The following is a 24,081-nucleotide window of genomic DNA, read 5'->3' on the forward strand; positions in this document are numbered from 1 at the left end:
GGTCGAGTGCAGGCCTGGTCATCGCTAGCCTTTGCGATGCCAATGCATTGCAGCCAGCTGTTTACAGCCTACATCAGCAGCAGCCAACATCTCGTATCTCGTGAAGAAATGTGCAAACAGCACATCACAATAGCATGTTGCCATGAACCAGCCTCGATCATTTTCTTTGGAGAACTCGAGCAGCGTTCTAGCTTGTCGACGAGTGAAAGTTACTTGAGTCTCCGCCGTTTGTCACAACCTGCAAACCGTCATCTGCTCCCATGGCGGCTGCAGCTGCACTATTTCAGCACTAACCATGGAGCAGGTGCAATTTTCCTGAACTAGACTCGCATTTCTTTCAAACGAATGCCGTGGTTCAGAGGGCGCCATGTTCCACCGCTGAAATGAATCCATGTGGTATATAATTTGGGTACAACTCAAGAACGAAGCAGCACATGCCCATCAAAGGAGACCGCCCAGCCAAGCGCATCGACCGAACAGTTTTCTGTGCGGTCTCCACAGGTGCGCCGCGACAGCAGCGGTGGAGACTGAAGCCGCCACGACCGTCTGTGGCCGAATATGACCCCACCTGTAACATTCAGCGCTTTTGCGCAAAAGACACTCTCGTGCGGACATATGCGAAAGGTGAGCACCCCAGCCCTCCCCCCACCCTCCCCCTTTAGTGGCCAGTGCAGCTGAGACAATAAACGGGGGCACCACACCTACTAGTACCTTCGCCTTTCTCCCTGTCTTTTCCCCTGCTCCAGCTCAGGTGCTCCTAGAGACGATGGCGGATGCCGGGGCAGCAAAATCTTTTCCTTTCTCTTTGCGTTATTATTCTTTTAGCCTTATCCCGAACAAAGGACATCCACCTTCGGCGACACAGGGACAAAGCGCCGACTCCTTCGCTCTCTTTCGCAGGCTTGGCTGCATGCACAGCCACACAAATCGATGTGATTGGCTGGAGAGCTCCCTCTGAGTTGCGTGTACTGCTTCGTTCTTTAGTTGTAACCGACTATAGCGCCGAGAAGTCCCCTTTTCGGGAACTGGCACAAAGGGCCGCCCCCTCCCCTTGCTGCGCGCCCCTCCTGCAGGCGGGGTAGACTAGCGCCGCAGGAAAAGGAATTCTCAGAAAATTATTACAAGCACGTTATAAGTGCTGTTTACATGACGGGTTGAGTTTAGGATTTGAGCTGAAAACCGGTTACTGAGTTCATGTAAACACCTAAGAATCGGGTCCGGGAGTCGAGGGAGCGAGTCCAGTCAACTCCGCTGCAGGGGGTGGGTTGACTCACTCGACCCCAACAGCAGATAGCACGTAAACCGGTCGGAGTCTGGTAAGTGGAAGGGGAGATGATAAATGCGAACCTGTTATTCGCTTGCGCCGTAGCGCCTCCGAGGCAGCCGTGCATGCCACAATCTTCAAGGCTGCCACTGCCCTTTCCCGCTGCGCCGCACGACGCTTGGTGCCGCTGCTGTTGAACCGGTCGCGACTCGCTAAAATCGAGTTCATGTAAACATGCAGTCAAGTTGGGCTGACCTTGCTCAACTCAATCTCCTGGCTCGACCCGCCGAAGTCGGGTTCATGTAAACGAGGGTAGAGTTGACTGACAATAGACGGTGTGAAAATAGCAGCTGTTCCTTCAGTTTCCAGGTACGCGCGCGTGGACACGCACACATACGCGGGCGCACTTTTTCAATCTTTGATCCAACCAAATCAAGGCAAATCGACGCAAGGCATGAAAGATATATATTTCAGCACGCGATGGAAAATACTGGAGGGAATAAGCAACCTAATGATGCAAACTGGATGCAAGAAAGACGTACGTCTAAAATGAATACTAGCACGCAGTTGAGGGTCCAAACGAGAGAGGGGAGGGTGTCGCCCTAAGTGCCTACAGAACTATCGCTTTGTAGCCGACCCCCTTTTTTTTTGGCAGCGTTCCTGCACACCTCGCCCCCCCCCCCCCCCCCCCCCTTTCTTCGTACAATGTCTATAAAAAAGTCTCGAGTCCGCCTCGTGAATGGTATGCATCTGTATACTGCATTTTTGTGAACCTTGGCAAAATTCCGTCTAAGTTGATCGGAATTGGTTGCAAGGTGCCGCCGCATGTACGACGAATATTTGCTTCTGAGGTAAACACATTGCGACACCCTGTGGTGCTAACCCTCCCAATAGCAGTTTCACGTCTCTTGCGCAATGTCGATTCATCTCAAGGGTAAACAGAAATTGACAATTGCCCACTTCTCTCTGCCTTTTTCTTTACCAACCATAGTTTATAAGGTTGGACAGGCATCCGCTGAGCGCTGACTAAATTGTACAGCTGTCTTTGTTATAGATTTTTTATCATAGATGCAATACCATTTGATAAAAAAATATATTTTTTGTCAGCGCTAGAGTTTGCAGGTTACACTCTAGACCAGGAGTGTTCCGACTACTGCTAATATTACTATGCATCAACAGTGACGAAGTGATTGCACGCGCAAAAGACGAGGGCAGAAGGAAGGACATAAGAAAGGCACTGATTTCAACTATAAGGCTCAATGAAAAAAAAAAACGCTAGAAATATATACATGGGACATAAACATAAATAATTTGCTTTATATCACACCTTCCTTATTTTTGGCATCCGCTTTCTCTTTTCGCTTACTTAGTAATTTGAGCTGTGCAATTATGTCGACAATTATCACTAACTCTCCCAAGTTTCCACTGTATCGACGTTGTGCCTTTTGCGATGCGGGCTGGGCAGCATTATTTTTTTTATTTTTTTTGCTCCCACTAATATATGTCACGACATTGAAAACAGTAAAGTCTGTAGTCGGGTAAAACTCAAGAACAAAACGGCACATTCCCTCAAAGGAGGCCCTCCAGATAGTAACATCGACGGTACAGCTTTCTGTGGCTACTCAGCCAAGGCTAAACAAGAGAGGGAAGGAAATGGTCCTCTGTTCCCGTGCTGGGCATCCTTATCCGGAACAAGGATCACCCTACCTCTGACGCCGTTTGGACAAAGACGGTACCCTCTTTGCCCCGGCTGTCAAACTTTTTCCCTTCACCCTTCCGGAACCATAGACCAAATAAAGGAAGCCCCGCTCGCTTTGGCTTTGGCAAGGGACAGGCAGAGAAAGCAGCATGGGGAACCACCCCAGCCAACACCTCCCCCCACGCACGACGGGGACTAGCAGCCGGGTTTGCCATGGTTCGTTTGTAATCCTCTGAAGGCAGGCACAGCAGCAAAAGAAAAGCCTTCACTCAGCACGGGTCAAGAAAGGACCGGACACGTATCTCAACATCTCAACCAAAACCAGTCTGGCCGCTGGGGGCAAGATGGGTAGACACTTTCTCAGTGATGGATCAGTGTCGTAGCCTGGTGGCAGAATATGAACTACTAGCAAGATGGCGGCAATGGAACCGCCACCTTAACTTCATTTATTTATGGGGGTTTAACGTCCTAAAGTGGTTCGGGCTATGAGAGACGCCGTAGTGAAGGGCTCCGGAAATTTCGACTGCCTGGGGTTCTTTTGACGTGCACTGACATCGCACTGTACAAGGGCCTCAAGAATTTTGCCTCCATCGAAATTCAGCCGCTGCGGCTGCGTCTTTCGGGTCAGCAGCCGAGCGCCATAACCACTGAGCCACCACAGTGACGCGAGAGGATTAGAGGTAAATGAAACTAACGGCCTGCTTTTGAGGCCAGAGTATTTTGTCGGAATGGGACGTCAAAGCAAAAGTGCTCGAGCAAAGAAATATTAACAGCAATGTTCAGAAATTCTACCTAGTGTTTAGCAGTATTTACAAGATTATATGTCGACCTCCATATCGCATGTCGGGGAAAAAAAAGAAAAAGGGCCTGCCCGTGGGCACATGTGCAATGACAATGCATCAGTCACCGGACTACTCGCCCACACTTGCGCCACTGCCCTCACCAGTGTTGCCGTCATCGCTGGTGTGGTCCCACAGCAAGTTGCTCTAACATCGCAAATTCCGCGCTCAGGTAAACAACCGCACCAAGGCATCGCGTGGAACAGCTGAAATTTTTTCCTCGCTGCAGCCGCCACTCCTGCATCACTTGTCCTGAAACATCGAATTTGCGGCCTAGCGCACAGTTTGTTTCTTTGACGCAAAGAATGGCAGCCATCTTGAATGCAGACGTGAGTGAGCGCCAAGCACTTAAGACAGCTGACAAAGCACGACAGTACAAAGTGGTAAAACGTGGCCGGCAGTCAGGTCAAATGTGCCAAAGAGAAGCTAAGCGTGAGCATGGCGTAAGCTACTGACACTGCTGGGAAGCATTGCTGTTCCGAGAGGCTGTGCCGCTGCAATTGGAACAGCGGCTCTTCCATGAACCATCAACACTCCCACGAACGCCAAGTGTGCAGTTAAAAGTAAAATAAATTTTTAATTCTTCCGAACAAGCACACAGAATAGCCTAACAAGGTAGAACCATAGAGCAAACATAAAACTGCAACTGCGCCACTGCGTTCCTGATATCTCGTTCATCTCACCTTTATTGATGGTGTCATGCTTTAGTTTCGATTGTAAGTCAGCACCCCCAACTTGGGAGTTTCAAATGAAAAAAAAAAAAAATAGGTCGACTTACAATTGAGTAAATATGGCACTGTGCGCGCAAATAGAGTATATGGTGTGCGCATACTCACATCCCTATCAGCTAGCACTGGATGACGACCTAGAAGTCTGTAGTTTGCAGCTGATATCGGCCAGAGCCCTTTTTGAGAAGGAAGCCCTGGACGTTCAAGGCGTCGACAATAACGGACACGGATGTGGATGGTATGCCACACTGCTGCTCAGCTGTCAGCCGCAGCTCGCTCGTGCTGAAGACGCGGTTGCCCGTCCTCTGCGACTCCTTTGTGAGGGCACGGACTAGTGCTCGCGCTTGGGCCGGCTTGCTCATGCCGGAGCCATGCTGGGACCGCCTGAAGTCCAGGCCGCCCAGCTCGTTGCTTTGCGTGTCTGCTATGCTGTGCTTCATGAGCTGGAAGAAGAGACAGAAGGGTGGCAACTTGTTTGACTGTTTCTACACCTATTGTGTACACCCAATCATAAGGTCTGATCTGCACTTGTGGCAGATCAAGCAGCCGCTGAATTCTTCCTGATAACAAACGAGGCTATGTAGAACACATTTCTCGCCTAAATGCAGCGTCGATCATTCTGACAGCACAAAACATATGCAGCAAAAACCAGAGACAGGCGGCCTGTCTTGTCACTCTGGAGTGAGGTGAGTGCACATCTCGCATTGCTTCCCCTGCCACTACAGCCACAACTACTATTTTTGGTCTTCATGCGAGGCCCCTGTATCGTCGGAGCTTTCTTTGCTTAGGAAAAGCGGTTAAGTCAGCAAGCCATAAGGCGAAAATGTTGAGGAAAGTTTAGTTTTAAAATCTTGGTTGCACTCCGTGTTGAATGAAACGGCATGCAATATGTGCTCTGCGCGCCAATTGCAGTGCTGGTGCTGAGTGACATTGCAGAATTTAAAAAAATACTTTTTCATTTTATTTATTTGATAAATACTGCAGGCATGCCATGCCCAAGCACGAGAAGTTAGCACAATCAATATACAGCGAAAAGAAAAAGAATACATAATCCAGTAGCACATTGACAATTACGATGAAAAGGCAAATCCGTCCTTTTCGGATTTTTTTACCGATGACTGTATAAATTATAGAGCCATAGGTAAAATAAAATAATTGAGACCTAAGGTTGCAGTGCTTGAACAAGATCATTAATGTAAGTATTAAACAGGGCAGGACTTAAAACCGATCCTTGAGGAAAACCAGAATGAACATCTAATAAGTATCAGTTGACTCCATCTATAATGACCAACTGTTTACGCTTTGTCAGATAAGAAGATGTCCATCGTATAATTTTACCCGGAAGCCCCAATCATTTGCATTTTTGTTATCAGCTTATCATGGGGCACTCTGTCGAAGGCTTTCAAGTAATCCAAGAAAACTATGTCAGCTTGTACTATGTCTAGGATTTTGGCAATTTCATCGACAGTCGTGACTAACTGCATAGTAGGAGAAAAACCTCGATGGAAACGGTGTTGTGCGTTGGTTAGTATCTTGCTGTGTTCTAGAAAGTTATTAAGGTGTTTGGCCAATGTGTGTTCGATGAGTTTGCAAACAGTAGATGTTAGCAAGATCGGCTGGTAATTACTCACCTGCTGTCTGCAACCCTTCTTAAAAACTGGAACAACCCATAAAATTTTTCAGTCCAGGGGCACTATGCCAGACTGTAAGGACCACCCACATATTATTACTAAAAACGGTGCTGTAGTTTCAGCGTGCTGTGTTTTGAGAAAGAACCAAGATGCAAAAGTAAATTTAGAATACTCTCTCTAGTTATGCTGAAATTCATTTTACCGGTACAATTTTGAGTGGTATCGCTAATCTCACCACTTTTAAAAAATGCGCTTTGAAAGTATTCATTGAAGGCATTTGCTATTTCCTTTTTATCAGTGATAGTGCGGTTGCCTAAAAACTATTCTGTCGAGCTTGTGATTATCTCTGTGGAAATGGAGTTGCCAGAATTTTCGGCGACACAACGACCGAAAGTTTTGGTGAAGTATTTTTCTCTGCTTTCACGCAGCTTTATGGCAAGTGTTGACTTGAGTTGCTGAGTAATTGTGAGGTGGGGAGTTTTGTGTCTACGGCAATGATTAGTTTTATGCTGGAAGTGGATTATCTCTCTGGGTAATCCAAGGGATCGTTCTGTTGACCTTCTTTCATTTTCCAGGGATGAAGTTCCGTATATAGAAATGACAAATAGAGCAGAAATTTCCCCAAAGCATATTGACGTTATATGAATAAAATATGTAGAATGAATCTTGCAAATAGTAAGTAATTCTAGCATGGCCAGCTAAAGCAAAGTTTTTTACAATGATGTCTTTCGGGGAGTTAGGTTTAGAAATTTCTGGAAGAACTCAACTGAAAAAAAAAAAGAAATAACTTGTGGTCTGATACTTCATCGTGCAGAGGCACCCACCGACTTAATACAAATGACGGAAAGCATGGCTTGGACTGCCGCCAACGCCAAGAAGTGATATTCATAGGGTGTGAGATAATACTCTCAGTATGTTTACAGCAGCAGAAGATAGCTGTTGCATAGTTGGTGGTTTGTTTAAAAAAATAAAAATGGTGAACGAAAAGAATGTTGTCGGCCATGGTAACTGCTATCTAACATCTTAAGCACCCGAGCTCTAGCTAGTGTAGGTGAAAGGGAGAGGACAGCGAGGGGAAGTATATAGAGGGGAGCGATAGCAAGAAAGGACAGGGGAAGTGTAGTTCGCTTTGACTGCTTTTTCGCCTTTGCCCGGTCGCCGCGCAGACAGTGCACTCGTTACGGGGACGTTTCTCCGATTTTTTTTCCTCGCGGATGCAGCCTCTCAAGCCTCGGTTGTGTGCACTGAAGTTTTCTTATCGCAGGAACTCGAAATTGCGCGCTAAGCTGCCTTAACTCGCGCATCTTGCGAGTTTGGCCTGAAGGCTGCTGTCTAACAAAACAAATGTTACGAGCAGTGGCCTCAGGTTTCGACATACATGGGTGAACCTGGAAGCACACCACACTGCTCGTAACTTTCATTTTGCTAGGTCCCTCAGACCAAACTGGCAAGGCCCTGCGAGCTGAGGCAGCTTAGCCCGCAATTTCGGGTTCCCACATCAAAAAAACTACAACACACTGCCCGGGCATGCGAGGCAGCATCGGCGAGCGAAATGCCAAAAAACGCCCCCGTAACGAGTGCAGTCTATATGGATATCGAGCACAGGTAAAAAAGCAGTGAAACCAAGCAGCGCAACAGCTATCGTCACCCACTGTAAACGTACCAAGAGCATTATCTCGCACCCCATGATTATTGCTTCGTGGCACTGAGAGCTATAGTTCTGTATGCTATCGGAACAAAAAACTACGTCTAGAACAGACTGCCAAATTTGAGTTATGCGTGCAGGTGAGAGGACTGTCCGGGTTAGGCCATATCCAACAAGCCCTCTGCGCTTTTAACGTCACATGCTGCAGGAGTCATTCTGTCCCAGTCGACGTGCAGGAGATTAAAATCTCCAGCGGTTGCAAGACTCCTTTTTTTACAAGTACTTAAGCTATCATGTAGACGGTACACAAAATCAGATTGAGCTCCAGGTAATGTGCATACGCCAACAATGATGACACAATTTCCCCAGAAATTGATTTCACAAATGACACTTTCATGGTTGTCACCAATATCAGAATAGCAACACCACCACACCTTGACCCTCGATCCTTGCAGTAGCAGGTGCACAAAGGCGGGAAGACAGAGTTATCAGGAATGTCTGAGTGCAGCCACGTCTCGCTTATAACAGCAATATGCGGGCCATAAGATAGCAAGTTCGACGTGCTCTTGTTTATTACATACGCTTTGTGCACTCAGACAGATAACATGAAGGAATTTATTCACAGAATAGTCAGAGTTATAATGACGTCAGTTTGGTCCTCCACCTCCTTGGCCACACAGCAGAACTCGACTTATTCATGAAACTTTGCGTGAACTTTTCATGCGACTTATGGATGGTTTCATGTCGATGCTGGCCTGTTATGGTTGCATATGTTCTCAGTGACCTTACACGCTTTGAAAAACCTATTTAAATGCATAAACTTAAATTTGCAAAAATTAAAATATGTTTTATATCAGATGCCTATTTCACTTCAGAATTCAAAATCATTCCTTCAACGGCGAAAATAATTTTCTCAACACAGACCTTTGAGCCATCCTACAATGTAGGATACTAGGCAAATTCGCTACCTGTTACGTTTGGTAAAGCTTCAAACATTTAACACTGACTTTTGAGATCACATTTCTCATCACTTGCAATAGTGAAAATGCGCAAAAATTATTTCTTTTTCTTGCAGAATCGCAATGTAGTCGATGGGGCGCCCAGAGATGAATGGCGGATCTTTCTGAATGCACACAACATACCAAATTGAATACAGACAACATAGCTCTTGCAGAGTCAAAGTTTAGAGCCTCTTGAACTTACACTAGCGGGCGCAAGCTTTTACACACTAAACGTTTATAGTTACTGCACAAATAAACAGCGTCCTATACGTAGGACATTAGGCATATACGAAGAAGCGGCTGTGCACTAGTTTACAGCACTTGGTGTGAAGGTGGAGCCCAGAGAAATGCCTCAAAACCTTCAACCACAGTGCTTAACGACATGTCTTGGCATGTGCCCAGTTTCAGTACTTTTTTTTTTTTTAATGGGAACTTTATTGCGATACCATGAGAGATGCACAACCACTGTTCGGACTGACAGCTACAAAGGCTATTTGTAGCTGATACTGAACAGCCAGCTAGTTCTGGTTCCTTGCATGTCAAGGATAATGACCTTGTTCAGTTAAAATGAATTTAAAACAAATAGATTCAGCTTACTTTCACCAGTAAGAGTAGTCTATGCTGATTAACAATGTTTCTGCACCCTCTACAGGAGGGGTCTCAAAGTCATGTGGGCCACACTGAGAAAATTTCGTCTCCCACAGGAGAGAAGCCAGAAAATAACAAAAAGAGGGAGAAGGGGATCATTCACAATGGCGTTTTTCTTTTTGGGGGGGGGGGGTTAAATATAAGAAACTACTAAGATAATTGGTTTTATTTTTTAGCCACAGGAATTGCCCTTCAGTTCTAAGCATGCCTCTGGCTTGAGTCTGACAACGCTTTAACAACGACAGCAGATGCACTATCCAGTGTTGGGTCTCGTGTTTGTGTGGTGGCTCTGAGGTGGTTGTCTGTCATCCTTGAACGCAACTTTCAATAAAGAGAAGAGGTGCTTGCACAAGTGTGTGCTCCCGAACATGCCAATGATCCTTGTCGCTCGGTGCTGCAGAGTTGGAAAAATTGTCTTATCTAAAGAAAGTAAAACTCCAGCACACCTACATCTTCATACTTCTCTCGTAATGTGGTGCTTGCTTGAAGTTTAATAAGCTCCATTTAAAACTCAGGCTCAACGTCGTCGACTCTACTCGGGGAAGCTCGGGTAGTAACTAGGGTAGGTCCAGCTTATTCGCTTTTATCGGGCACTGCCAGAGTTGCAATTTGGTCCGAAATGTGCGAACGTCCTCGCTCATATTCACTATCATTTTTTGTTTTCCCTGGTGTTTTGCATTAAAGGTGTTCAGGTGATCACACGTGTCCATGAGAAATGCAAGGGAACAAAGCCACTTCTCACTGCTCAGCCCAGCAAGTCCCTTCAGCACTTTGCCGCGGCTCAACCAGTGCACGTTCGCCTGGTGTAGGACCTTCTTATGGCCACATTCTTCCTCTTGTAACAGAAGGGTGAACTGGTGCTGGTTGAGCCATCTTGAACGAATGGCGTTCATTGCACCGAGCACAATGCCCATGACATTTCATACTCAGTCTTCTTGGCGTAAGGTGCAGTGCACCACCAGAAGCTGTTCAGTGAGCCCAAGCTTCGTTCCCAACAAGACCACCCCTGTTTCCGGCCACTGCCAGTTGCCACACACACCATCCACTCCCACTGCATTGATCAACTCTTTCAAGCACCGAAATTATGCCCGTCTTGCATCAGGACAATCTCCAGTAGTTCTTTTGTAATGTTGGAGATTTTTACCTACCTAAGCCCCTAGTGAAGATGGCACACTGGGCGCTATCTGTAATACCAGTGCTTTTGTCAGCGGAGAGAGAAACGGCTTCAAAGCCCCGACATCAGTTCATAAGGCATTTTCAATGCTGTGGCCTATCTCGGTACTTCTATCTACAGTTGTATTTGGTGAAAGGCCCATAGTTGTAATGAAAACGGTGTGACAAACGAGGACAAAAGCAGAACACAAATGACAGGACCGGCGCCTGTGCTCTACTTTTGTCCTCATCCATTGCGCCATTTTCATTACGTCTTCAAGCATGAACCAACCAGCCCAAGCAAGTTTTACTTGAAAGGCTTATCTTTTTGAACTCCTTTGTCATTGTCATGCTCGGACAGATAGCGCTTTAGTTTCAAGCAAGCAGTTTCTCACAAATAACCCATCCGAGAAAGGTTTTGCAGATTTTGCAATTAGATGACAAATAATGAAGCTTGCCCACTCTGTTCCTTCCAAAATTCTGGCAGGCTTTTGGAAAGACTTTAGTTGATCCACTTCGTCATCACACATCTTTCCAGTTAATACCCCAGACCTGACATGATGACAGGACATGAAATGGCGTCATTCCTTCGGCACAGTCTGACAGCAGATTAAACACATCACCTTGTCCCCCGGCTCAGCAAAGAAATACGACTGTTCCCATAAAAGCTGAAAACACCATTTTTCATCTTGAACTTTTCACTTCGTTAAAGGCTTCGACGGCGACATTCCAACGTTGGACTTTCACTTCAAAAAGCCTGTGTTCTTTCTGCCACCAGGGCTGTAGAAAATATTGAAACAGATGTGCCAGAAGTGAAACACAAATTAAAGCAGGACATCGCCGAGTGGCGTTCGGTACGGTGACAAGCCGAATATAGGTAGCTTCCCAAATGATGTCACAAAGCGTAAGGAAAACAGCAAGAATTCTCCCCAAAAAAGCGAGTGTATACGTGGTGTGTGGATTTCAATCCAAGCGGTGAGTGAACTATGAAGCATGCAACATGCTACTGGCTATGAGGGCCATTCCTCAACCCACAGTGTATGCCTTTGTAGGAACGCTTGCAAGGCACTGCGATTATGAGTACTCACTGAATGCAGTGAAGGAAACAAGCAAAGATGGTCGCCAGCTTAATTTTGTCTTCACTCTGCATGCCTTAACACAACCCTGGAATTCGTTGATCTCCAACTGCTAAAATTGGTAATCTCCACCAGCTAACCCTGCAGACCTTCATACTTGTAGCTGTCCTCAACTTGGCTGTCCTGGTATTTCAAGCCGTAATTTTGCTGTTAAACTACTTAAAACTGGGAAATGTACGTCACAGTCAGAGCGGGGTTTCAGAAATAAGGGAAGACAAAGCTTTTGTAGGGTTGCTGGCAGTCGGGAAGTCCAGGGCTTGAGCGGGAAAAAGTAAATGGTAGATGGGCATCCTTTGTTTGTCCTCCTTTCAGTAAGGAGGTGAGAACTTAACAAGGGCTGCAGGCACCATTCCCCCCTCAACCTGCTCCCCCCCCCCCCCCCCCCCCCCCATGAAAAGAAAACCACACGGTTCTCCCAGCTTACACACATAGGTAGGGTGGCTAACATAGGCCTGGTTGGTTTGTGCGCAGTCCGACGTGTGCCCTCAGCGTCCTCAGATCTTTCATTAGTTGCCAGTCTCGTAGTCGGAATGCATTTTCACCGAATTAACTAAGCAGCATTGTCGCTGCGCGCCCCGAGTGACAGGTAAAGGGCCAATAAATTACAGATTTATTGCTGTGCCATGGCTACTGGGAAGTGCATCGTCTGTGTCTTTTGTTACCAGCTAAACACTTCCTCCTTGCGCAAGATGACAGTTAGTGACCCACAGTCGGGAATAAAGGCAAAGATCCACTCTGGTTGGAAGTCATCCACTCCCGGACAACTGTCTCTGTGGCAAAGGCTGAAAGGGAAGGAGGCGGGCCTACGTCCACATGCCGAGAAGAGTGCACCACGAGTGCGGACGGGTGAAAGAGAGAGGGTGTCCGCCTGAAGGTAGCGCACATTTACTTTCCACAAGGAATGAGTGCTGTCTGCGGATGCAACTTTTGGGCCCATTTCACTTGAAAACAATTCTGGTGGTGAAACTGGCACAGGCTTCTGGGACAACAAGGTGAACCTTGGAGGGCTGCAGGCCACAGCACCCCGAGATACATCACCTCGATGATGTCCAGGGCATCCTGGGCAGTGCACTCCTCCCGCAGCTCGAGCCGGGCCCTGGCCTGTGTCAGCCGAATCAAGGACTCCAGTTGCCGAGTGGTTATCGGGACACAGTCGGCTTGCCGTTTCTCGCGCAGGTAGAGGTAGAACTTCTGCAGGTGTGCCACACACTCACCGCTCAGCGTCGGTTGGACATACCTACGACGGCAAGGGAAGCAGAGAAAAGGCAGGATGCCGCACGAGTGATGGCAGCAAATTGCAGCTGTGGTACATTTGTGTTGTCATTAAAGGCAACACTAAGGTGACTGTCAGTGAGACAACTGAAACAACCCGTTAAAAGAATCCATGTGCATCAATCAGAGGTTATCAAGAACAATCACAAAAACAGGCCTGAACATAACTTTACATCTGCTAACCTCAAGCAAGCTCACTGTATCAATTTCCTGGGGAGAAGCATCACAGAGTCACAGCATCTGCATTTTCACTCTGTGTTGTATTTTTCCTAGTTGCTCATGTCTCATCTTGGTGTCTGGCATTTCTGTGATACCCAGGCTTATTCTACATTACACAACAACATGCAGTCTAACAGAATTCAGCCTCAGGAGGTTCACGTCGGAAGCATGAAGCAGTGATCCTGACTATGCAAGTGAAATGAAGGAGCTGCAACTAGGTAAAACTTGCTAGACATTAGATTACAACCAATGGCCTTCTCTGGTGGTGAAAGCATTTTTAAATGAAGGGAGCTCTTCATCACCCAGGCACATCATCATCATCATCAGCCTGACTACGCCCACTGCAGGGAAAAGGCCTCTCCCATGTCTCTCCAATTAACCCCGTCCTTTGCCAGCTGCAGCCACCGTATTCCCGCAAACTTCTTAATCTCATCCAACCGCCTGACTTTCTGCCGCCCCCGGCTATGCTTGCCTTCTCTTGGAATCCTATCCATTACCCTTAAGGACCAGCGGTTACCTTGCCTTCGCATTGCATGCCCTGCCCAAGCCCAATTCTTCCTCTTGATTTCGACTAGGATCTCATTAGCCCGCATTTGTTCCCTCACCCACACCGCCCGCTTCCGATCTCTTAATGTTACACCTATCATTATTCTTTCCATAGCTCGCTGTGCCGTCCTTAACTTAAGCTGAACCCTCTTTGTTAGCCTCCACGTCTGCCCTATAGGTGAGTACCGGCAAGATACAGTAAAATCTCGTTACAAGAGACATGGTTACAAGAGACACTTGGTTACAAGAGACACTTGAAAGTGGTTTGGTTGGTTCTCCTATGTTCACCATGTTAACAACACTGCATACAAGAGACACGGTTACAAGAGACACTCGGTTACTAAGGACAACTTTTTTAGGTCCCTAGAGTAAATTCTTCACCATTTAGAAGAGACACAACCCAGATGCACCCATGCAACGTGGCCAACGTCGTCCCTTGCCTCAATTCTGTTCCATTTGGCAGCTGGATGTCACACATCACATAGTTGTAATTACTGTCTCGCTGCACCGAAATTGCCGTCACCGACTGTGTGTCCTCATGGAGAGATCGTGAACTTCCTCAGTTACTTCACAGTTACAGCCCCGACGATGTATTCAACACAGATGAGAGCGGTTTGTTCTACAAAATAAGGCCAAAAAAGACACTGTCGTTCAAGTCCAATGCATGCCAAGGCGGGAAGCGGTCGAAGGTGCGCATCAAGATCCTTTTTTGTTGCAATATGTCAGAAACTGAGAAGGAGCGCCTCATTGTGATTGGGAAGTTGAAGCGACCCCGTTGTTTCAGCCACTGGCACCACATTCCCGTCACGTACGCAACAAACCTGAATGCACGGATGACATCCAGCATTTTAAACTCCTGGCTGCTAAAATTTGACCAGATGATGAAAGCTCGGAATCATGATGTGCTTCTCTTTGTGGACAATGCTCCTTGCCACACCAGAGCCTTGTGCTCAAAGCCACTAAAGTTATTTTTTTCCCTCCAAATTCTACATCCCACCTTCAACCAATAGACGAAGGGATTGTGCACTTTGTCAAGTTGCAGTACAGAACAAGGTTGGTAGAACGTCTGTTGTTCGACATGCAGCAAGACTGTGCAACTAACAGTAATTGATGTGAAGTTGGCTGTTTAGGTGATCTCAGCCGTCTGGAATGGCCTGAGAATTGAAGTTGTGGAAAACTGTTTCAGAAAAGCAGGCTTTAAATGGGGTGACATGATGGAAGAGGGTCCTTATATGCATCCTAAAGAAAACTTCCTTGAAAATGAAACTTGAGCGAGCGTCCAAGAGATTGCAGAGGTACCAGAATCTTTTGAGGAGTTCGTATCTGCAGATGTGGACCTCGTGGGCTCTGAAGAGCTTACAGACCGTGCAATCCTCGCACAAGTAAATGGTATGTGTGCCACAGAGGACGAACCAGAGGAGAAGGAGGATGACGTCGAGGACATTGCAGGAGAAAAAGTGTCGGCATTTGAGGCCAACGAGCACCTAAGAGTGCTTCAAAGGTATTGTTTACCTACGGAAGTTGGGAAGGAAACTAATACACTCTGCATTTGCAAAAAGACAAACTACTATGAAGGACGTCTTTAAGCCATCCTGAACAATTTCCTGTTAATGTGCGTGAATGTGTTTAAATGCACTTATATGCCGATGTGCAATAAACTTATCTAGTCCAGCTCCTCAGTGTTTTGAGAATTTTTGGTCACAGGAGACCTTGGTTATAAGAGACATCTCTCTCTGGTCCCTTGAGTGTCTCTTGTAATGAGGTTTTACTGCAGCTCTTGTATACTTTTCTCTTGAGGGATATTGGTAAACTGCCATTCATGACCTGAGATAACCTGCCACATGCGCTCCACCCCATTCTTATTATTCTAGTTATTTCCTTCTCATGATCTGGATTAGCGGCCACTACCTGCCCTAAGTAGACAATCTCTTACTACTTCCAGCACCTCGCTACCAATTGCGCCCCCGGCACAGCCGTGGATCAACTGCCACTATCTCTGGTGAGAGGGGGAAGAATCCACAATGCATTTACGTTTTTGCATGCCACCTCCTTAGATAGGTCTGGCCAGCCATTGTACCACTGTTGTATAATCAACAGTGAAAGAGAGCAGTAATTAGAATCAAGCAAACACGGTGCATGCTTACAATACAAGGTGTTGCAAAAAGCACACAATAACAAATAATCAAAGCAAAGCAAAGAAACTGACACAGTGAATGGAACCTACTGGCGTGAGTAAGTAATGTACTTTCGCAGCAGTGCTGCTGGCACTGGGTCGTCAACAGGCCCACGAAGCCTCTCCACAAGCGACTTGCATGGCTGGGTATCCAGGGAGCTACCCGACAGTTCAAGGTCGCCTGTTGTTCCCTCCAACTGCCGACGGCACGGCAGGACCGAAGCGGATCCTTGCAAGTGCATCAACATGACGTGCTCTGACAGGCGCCTGTCGAGATCCTAACAAAGAAAAGAAAAAAAAAACGATTAAAAGTTGGTCTGCTAAGGAGCATAAAATTGCAGGGTGTGTTGCTGGGCAAGTTGGTTTGGCATTCTTAGCATTGCAACGCTGACAGACGAGGGATGAAGGAGAGACGACACACAAATTGCAGTTACAAGTTGCACGAACTCTGATCTGTCATTCACACACATTTCAGTGCATCCAAAGACTTGCTGGTCTGTCTCTTCATTACAGGTAGGCGCTGGCATAAAAAACGCGAGATGGACAGGTTGATCGAATCAGGCACTATGCAATTTAAAACAGCCATGCTACGTCTGCCTTCAGTGGTTACAGCCGAGTCAGTGTGTGACCCGATTCTGACAAGCCAGGTTACTGCAGTGCTGCATGGACTAGTTTTATGTCACTGCTTGGAAACTTCCCAACACAACTCCAACAGCCTCGGAGATGGACAGACAAATTTTAAAATTTTGCGGTGAAGTTTACCTTGGATTTGTTGAAGGCCACCAATGCATGCAGAATGATGGCTTGCGCTTAAAAATGTGTGTGCCTACATATTTGACTTGGCATGAAAGACAGTTCATTCTAGCCAACAAAAAGACACCACCATCCATGTAGTCACACTGAACACTACAGTGGCGGAGCTACCTCAATGGCTCAGCGGTTATAGTGGTCGGCTGCTGACCCGAAAGACACGGCTTCAATCCCGGCAGCAGCGGTCGCATTTCAATGGAGGTGAAATGCTAGAGGCCCGTGCGCTGTGCGATGTCAGGGCACGTTAAAGAACCTCAGGTGGTCAAAACTGCCGGAGCCCTCAACTATGGCGTCCCTCATAGCCTGAGTTGCTTTGGGACGTTAAACCCGCATAAATCTAGAATGATGGATATAATGAATACGATTAATACTTTTGTTTGGGTGAGCTGGATCATTTCTAATAAGGTATGTACTTGCGCAAAGAAGACAATGAAGAAACATGTATGACATCTTCATCATCACCATGTACAGAGTGCAACTCCCAACTAGTTTATTTCACAGAAGGCAGCTATAATTATACCAGTGATGGCAATCCAAAAGATGCAGACATGTACACGGTTCCTGTCAGCATTCCTCTGCCAAATGTGCAGCCAGATATCATCACGTCAAAAGTGATACAAAACCGACAGCACATCAAGCAAGAAGAATAGAAGATTCATGAGGTGAGCAATGAAAGTAGGTAATGACTACTCTGACAAAATATCACTGTTATATTTCACAAAACTTTTTCTTTAAAAAATATTTTTTCTCTGAATCTTGTGAAAATGCTGCAGAGTTGAGGAAATAAGGCAGAAAACTTGTTCAACATACATTGCATTAATAATGGTATACTACAGGTCAGGACATCCTTAGAATGTTTTTTTTTTTTTTTCATGAAGAACAAATTATAGTTTTGAATTTTTGCAATGCAATGTGTGCTGACATATCTAGAGTGAGAAGAAAATCTCATTCAAGAAATCTAGAATTAAAAAATTTGAAAAACAAAGAAAGCCAGCACATTGGTCCTAGCAGTGCAACAAAACAAACGGAGTCAAAGTAGATGAAACAGTCAAGAAGAAATCTACCCTGCAAGGTGGGTATTGAGGCAGAGAGCAGTAATAAAGAAAAACGCACAATGCTCGAGTGTTTCCCTGCAATTCAGTGCCTCTGCAGTTCATCAGTCGATGTCAGCAATACAACTTCGAGGTAGCATAAAAATCAAGCCATACAAGTGGATACAACACTTTTGAGGAAAATTATTTCTTTTTGGGCCATTTTTGGGGGATTTCAAAGCCGTGTCCCCCTTGAAAGAGCTGCTCTAGTCTTCTGCAGATTCAGTTTCTGGGTTCCATTGTGTACTACCTCCTTACCCTGTGAGAGGCCACCAGTTGGCCATAGTAGTAAACTCTAGACTGCAGCAAAAAGCAAACAAATCTGAATTACTACTCTGCTGCTGTGCAAGTTTCTTCAAAGGAGAGAGCAATGATATGCACTGCTACACATGACACTCATAGCATGTCAGTACAGTGAATGCCAACTACTCGGGTACATTAGAGTAAAGTTACAAAATTGTCATTTAAGTTGCAGTAACGCTATGGTATGTTACCTTGGAACATTACATGAATGTTAAAGATTACCAAATAATGTTATGTTACATTGGAAAGATGTTTAAACGCTCAAAGTAAACATTATTCTAACGCAGGCTTTAAAATCTCATTACAAGTTAAAATTAACAAGCAATGTCATACACTGTATCAAAAAACTTGGCAGAGACACTTAAGGCTGCTTACAGATGGGAATGCAAAAGCATTACTGTCTCTGGGTGCACTGTTTACGCGCAGTGTCTGTACTTGCATTAAAGTTCTTTCCTACGAGTTTATGTCTGTGCACTGCATCAGACTGCAAACACACAGACCCTCGCACTGCAAGGCGATGGGGTTGGCCGAGTTTGCAGGTCGTGGACGCAAGACAACAGACATTTGGTTGCCACCCACACGCACGCCTATGACACCACCTGGAACGCTGTACGACAAACGGTTGCATCACAATTCTGATACGAAAGTCTGGGAAGGCATACAATTGAAGGTGCATATATAATCGATTAGAATCCCTGTCGCAAGCTAGCCTCCAACTTGACAAGCACATGTAAACTATATATATGCAATGACAAATCACATAAACCACCCAGAAGAACGCTGCGTGAGCATCAGTTGCGTCACAGTTTCAGTACAAATGCTGGAGGCCAGCCAATGGGTCATCCTACTTTTCCTGCCACTGTTGGGATTTTCTGTACCATCTGCGACTACACACACAAACAGTCGCCGGCTTTTCTTGAAATTAGACTAGTAATGCTTTCACATTAAAATATTAGTTTAATAACTGACATAAACACTCTTCTAATACAGTCTTCTAAACAGTATTAAAAGACCATAATATAAATATTTCAAGCACTACGTACCAGAACTTCTCCCTTTCAACTCGCAATAGCAGAACCCCGCAAGCAGTAAAGCAAAACTGTGATCCCATTTTGCATTCCATAGATAACTGTACATTTTTTTTTTTGTTTACAGCAAAGATTTATTTACAAGAAATGGCTGCAGTAAAGAGCGCCTGGTCGTGGCGACGTTCTTGCCGTGGAATAACAACACCATGGCCCGCACGAAATCCAGGATCACGAGGCGAACATTGGGAGGCAGATAGATACCAAAGACAATAAAATAGAGCTTTTTTGAGATGACTTCACCACCGAGGTTGATAGCACAAGGAGAAGCCAACTTTTTGAAGGCCTTGGGGCCGTGAGGCAAAGCGCGCTGAGCGCACGAGAAGAAAAGTAAAGCTGGCATTGAACTTAGATGGCAGGGGTCGATAAGAAAGGAAAGGTAGCACTGTGAGGAGTAGGTAAGGGATGGGAAGAAAAGGGCGGAGCATGGGGGAGCCCTGGCAAGCAGCAGCCTTATAGTGTTGTTGCGTACATTTCTTGACTGCTGCCTCCTAAAATGACCCTGCAGCTGGGAAGACGACGCCCGTGTTCACACAATCAAATGAATCAATCAAATAAGAATTCACTGAGTACAGGAGGGATTAATACAAAAACATGAGTATAAAGGAGAGGGACCTAGAGCCTGCACATTGTAATGGGACCCTCAAGATAATCATGAGTGTTTCTTTCATAAACCAACACTTTGCGTTTAGTAAGTAGCCAGAGAGCATCCTCATAGACATGCCATCGCCAAAAACTAATACAGAAAACACCTTGACAGTAAAAGCTTTTTGCTGGTCCACAGACTGCATGCTCAGGACCACTATTTTGTAAGAAGGCTTTGCTTATTGTCCATTTGCCATTATCGCATGTGGCACCCCTCAGTAACGGCCACATAGGCTTGACTCCATGGTATCCATCCAGAGGCGAGTAATGAGCTGCATGCTGCTCTCTATTCTGAAGATCTAGTGGTGCCCTCATTGCTGATCCTCGCAAAGCTTCAATTAAATTGTGCACCTGCACAAATGGAGGGCCTTCATGCTTGTTTAACCATTTTAAAGAAATTTAAAGAGGATGCGGCAATTAAAGCTACTTTCACTATTTATGCATAAAATTTTACCAAATTTAGCACGAATATCCAACTTTTAGTACTGATTTCAGAACTGCATTTTATTTCCAGCTAGCTGGTACAGTTGCTCAGTAATTAAAACTAACACCCTAGTAAAATCATCCCCAGGGCATTAAAAAGTGAAGAAGAAAGTCCACAAGTTTTTTGTGTTAACATGTTCACAATGCCCTGTTCTGTGAAAAAAAAACAAACTTAGTTTTGTTTAGATGTCTGGTACTCATGGAAATTAAAGTTAAATTCCAGGGTACACATTTACAAGAAAACGCTTCTTACAAAACCATTACTTTAAAATAATATTGCCCATGTATATGGTCTAAAGAATGGAGGTAGCCTAAAAGCGGTGAGGAGGAAATTAGGCATAGGTAGAAACCAGAAGTATGCACTGAGAGACAAGGACTGCAATGTCTTTAGCAGTATGGATAAGATATCTAAAATAGCCGAAGAGTGCTATGCAAATCAGTACAGTAGCCAATGCAACCAGAACAATAATGACAGAGGCAGTAGTGCACAGCAATGGGACATCGTGCCAGTAACAAAAGGAGGCAGTAAAGAAAGCCTTAGGAGCAATGCAAAGGGGGAAAGCAGCTGGTGAGGATCAGATAACAGCAGATTTGTTGAAGGATCGAGGGGGATTGTGCTAGAAAAACTGGCCACCCTGTACAAGCAACGCCTTATGACGTCGAGCATACCAGAAACTTGGAAGAATGTTAACATAATCTCCATTCATAAGAAAGGAGACGTCAAGGAGATGAAAAATTAAGACCGATCAGCTTACTGTCTGCTGCCTACAAGGTATTTACCAACGTAATCGCTAATAGGATCAGGTCAACCTTAGACTTCAATCAACCAAATGTCTATTTTTGTGTTAGCTAAAAGAGTGCTGTATTTTAAATGTCGTTTTCTCCGTATCTGTTGCGGGCGTGTTTTTGTTTCTGCAATGTTCTTTTCATTTTTGCCTTTACTCCTGTAGTCCATGGGTTCTCTCTGTTATATTGCATCATTTGCCTCAATTACTGTATTTTATCTGTTGTTTCTTTGATGTTTCTCCCCTACAACAATGCCCCAGTGGGGGCGCTGTAGGTATTTTGTATAAATAAAATAAATAAATAAATGATCAGGCAGGCTTTCATAAAGGATACTCGACAATAGACCACATTCACACTATCAATCAGGTGACAGAGAAACACAATATAGCCAACCCTTTATATAGCGTTCATTGATTACAAGAGAGCACTTGACTCAGTGGAAACCTCAGCAGTCATGCAGGCATTGCGGAATCAGGGTGTAGATTTTTATGTGAAAACACTGGAAGATATCTGTAATGACTGCACAGCTACCATAGTTCTCCATAAAGTCAGCAATAAAATTCCAATAAGGAAGGGTGTCAGGCAGGGAGACATGATCTCGCCAATGCTATTCATCGCCTGTTTACAGGAGGTGTTGTGAGGCCTGGATTATGAACAGTTGGGGATAAGGATTAATGGAGAGTACCTAAGTAATTTGCGATTCCCTGCTGACACTGCCTCGCTAAGTCACTCAGGAGATGGGCCGCAAAGCATGATCAATGAGTTAGACAGGCAGAGCAGAACGGTAGGTCTTAAAACTAACATGCAAGAAACCGAATTAATGTTGAACAGTCAAGGGAACAGCAGTTTATAATTGGTAGCGAGGTGCTGGAAGTGGTAAAAAAAAAAAAGAAAGGCTGCTATGGGCAGGTAGCGGCCACTGATCCAGATCATGAGAGGGAAATAACTGGAAGAATAAGAAAGGAATGGAGCGCATATGGCAGGTTTTCTCAGATCTTGAATGGCAGTTTGCCAATATCCCTCAAGAGAAAAGTACCGTATAAATGCGGGTAAGGGGCGCGCCCCTTTTTCCCAAAGAAAATGTTAAAAAATAAATCTGTGTAAGGGCCGCACCCGAACTTCCCATGACCCAGGCGGGAAAAGCCTTCTAAATGCACTCACCGTGGCCTCCACGATCGGCTCCGGCGGCAAGCAACGGTCGCTTGATTGCGGAGGCCACACACGCACACACAAGCATCCAAATGCCGTCCATGGATGGTGCCCGAGGCTGCGGTCATCATCATCATCGTCAACTTTTTCCTCCGCCGCAACCTTCCGCTATTCACATGGGCATCAGTCATAGTTTGTTATTATTACCGAGAGGCAAAGCTGGGGCCCCTTCTATGGGAGTTTGCGTGGAGCCACCTCAGGACCACTTCAGCCACCATGGGCGCTCAAAGCATCATGTGCCAGTGAGCTACTTGGTGCAGAACTACAACTTTTGGCCAAAAAATAATGCAAAATAAACGCTGTTTGATAGTCAGGAATGTCCTCACATTCATTATCCTGTCTAATGATTGCAACAAATGAGCAGAAAAGCATGTGAATAAAAAGTTTGCCCAAAATAAGAGATGACTCGCTTTCCTATTTTCCAAGCATTGAACACTACAATAACTAATATTTCGTGATTAACCGGCGCATTTTTAAAAGGAAATAAGTTTTCAGAAAAAGTATTGTTGCTTAAACACTTTAAAAGGTTTTTTAATGGCATTTCGGAAAAAAAAACAAACCTTTTATTGGTGTCGTGTGTTGTGGTTTCGCTACTATGGTTTTTGCATACTGCGTTCCCACCAAAGTGGTCTGAGCACACACGAACAGTGTTTTCGGAGTGAAACATTTTAGTAATGACACTCTGTGTTCTCAAAAAAACACGACTGTCCCGCACCAAGTAGCTCACCGCCCCATGATGCTTTGAGCGTCCATGGTGGCTGAAGTGCAGCGTCGCCAGCTCTACCTCTAGGTAATAGTAAGAAACTCTATGTTCCGAGCATCACGCCTCACTTCAGCTGAGCAGATCGAGCCCCGTGCCTCCCGCATACAAGGCGGATGCTAATTCAGACATCGCCACTGCGGACAGCATGTCACACTGCCCTGCCGTTATTATCACTAAACAATTACGAGGTTCCTGTGGGCATAGCCCAGACTATAATGCAAACTAAAAAGTGAGCGCATAAGTTTTACTTCCTTCATTCTCCCTGACAAACATGGCTTCGGGCCAACGCCACCTACACACGCAAGGCAGCACTCGGAACGGGCACCAGCACGATGCAGTTTGTATTCGATGTCGCCCCGGCTTGGAGCTCCACTACCGCGGGTCCCTGAGCACTGCAGTGGTTTGGGAGCAAATCTGATGAGAGTTTATCGAAGATGCCATAAGAAACTCTATGGCATGACTATCGCTGGAATCGTCAGCTCCACAGAGTTAATATACTGACTCTAGAGGGAAAGCTGCGCATTGAGCTCATGCCCATACACAGTGGAAGAATCCCATTCAAGCAAGCCAGCGGGCAACGCATGAGCGCCGCCATGATCCAACCGTTTGTGTGCTGCCAGCTGTTTAGACACTTGCTAAATCTGGACAAAGAATGGAGTTAGAACCTGGCAACGTAGTCCGTGGGAAGATGGCGGTATGCAGAGTACCTCTCGACTGCTGTAAACATGCTGTAAACAGTGGGAAAATCGGCACATTTGGAGCATTTCTGATGGTACGTGGTATCGTATACCGACTGTAACTTCATATGGATGCCTTGTTTTTTCTGAATTGTTATCTGAAGGCAAGTACGGCAATTGTGACGCGCTTGGAGTGTATTTCGTCTGTAGCCATAGAGCGCGCGAGATTTTGCATGTCCTCTGTTGCCAAGTGCAAATACACGTCGGAAATTTGCT

The 24,081-nt window shown here is 45.6% G+C and overlaps 1 protein-coding gene across 8 annotated transcripts in view; it reads right to left on the reverse strand.

Annotated features, from left to right (window-relative positions):
- Positions 1–24,081, reverse strand: part of LOC149365224 (DNA helicase MCM8-like) — a 90,486-nt gene that overhangs the window by 35,860 nt on the left and 30,545 nt on the right. For 7 of the 8 annotated variants that reach the window (XR_016282535.1, XR_016282536.1, XM_089541033.1 and 4 more), the window contains 3 exons: positions 16,005–16,231; positions 12,782–12,980; positions 4,639–4,973 (listed from right to left, as the gene is read on the reverse strand). Coding sequence is in view for 6 of the 8 variants with exons in the window: in XM_089541033.1 (XP_089397159.1) it covers positions 4,668–4,973; positions 12,782–12,980; positions 16,005–16,231 (732 nt within the window). In the remaining 2 variants the exon portion in view is untranslated. Of the gene's footprint in view, positions 1–2,546; positions 4,537–4,638; positions 4,974–12,781; positions 12,981–16,004; positions 16,232–24,081 lie in introns of those variants that run through there. The other variant, XM_089541043.1, reaches the window with a different exon arrangement.

This window comes from Amblyomma mixtum, chromosome 1, assembly GCF_055824585.1.
Source record: "Amblyomma mixtum isolate Tamu chromosome 1, ASM5582458v1, whole genome shotgun sequence".
Lineage (NCBI taxonomy): Eukaryota > Metazoa > Arthropoda > Arachnida > Ixodida > Ixodidae > Amblyomma > Amblyomma mixtum.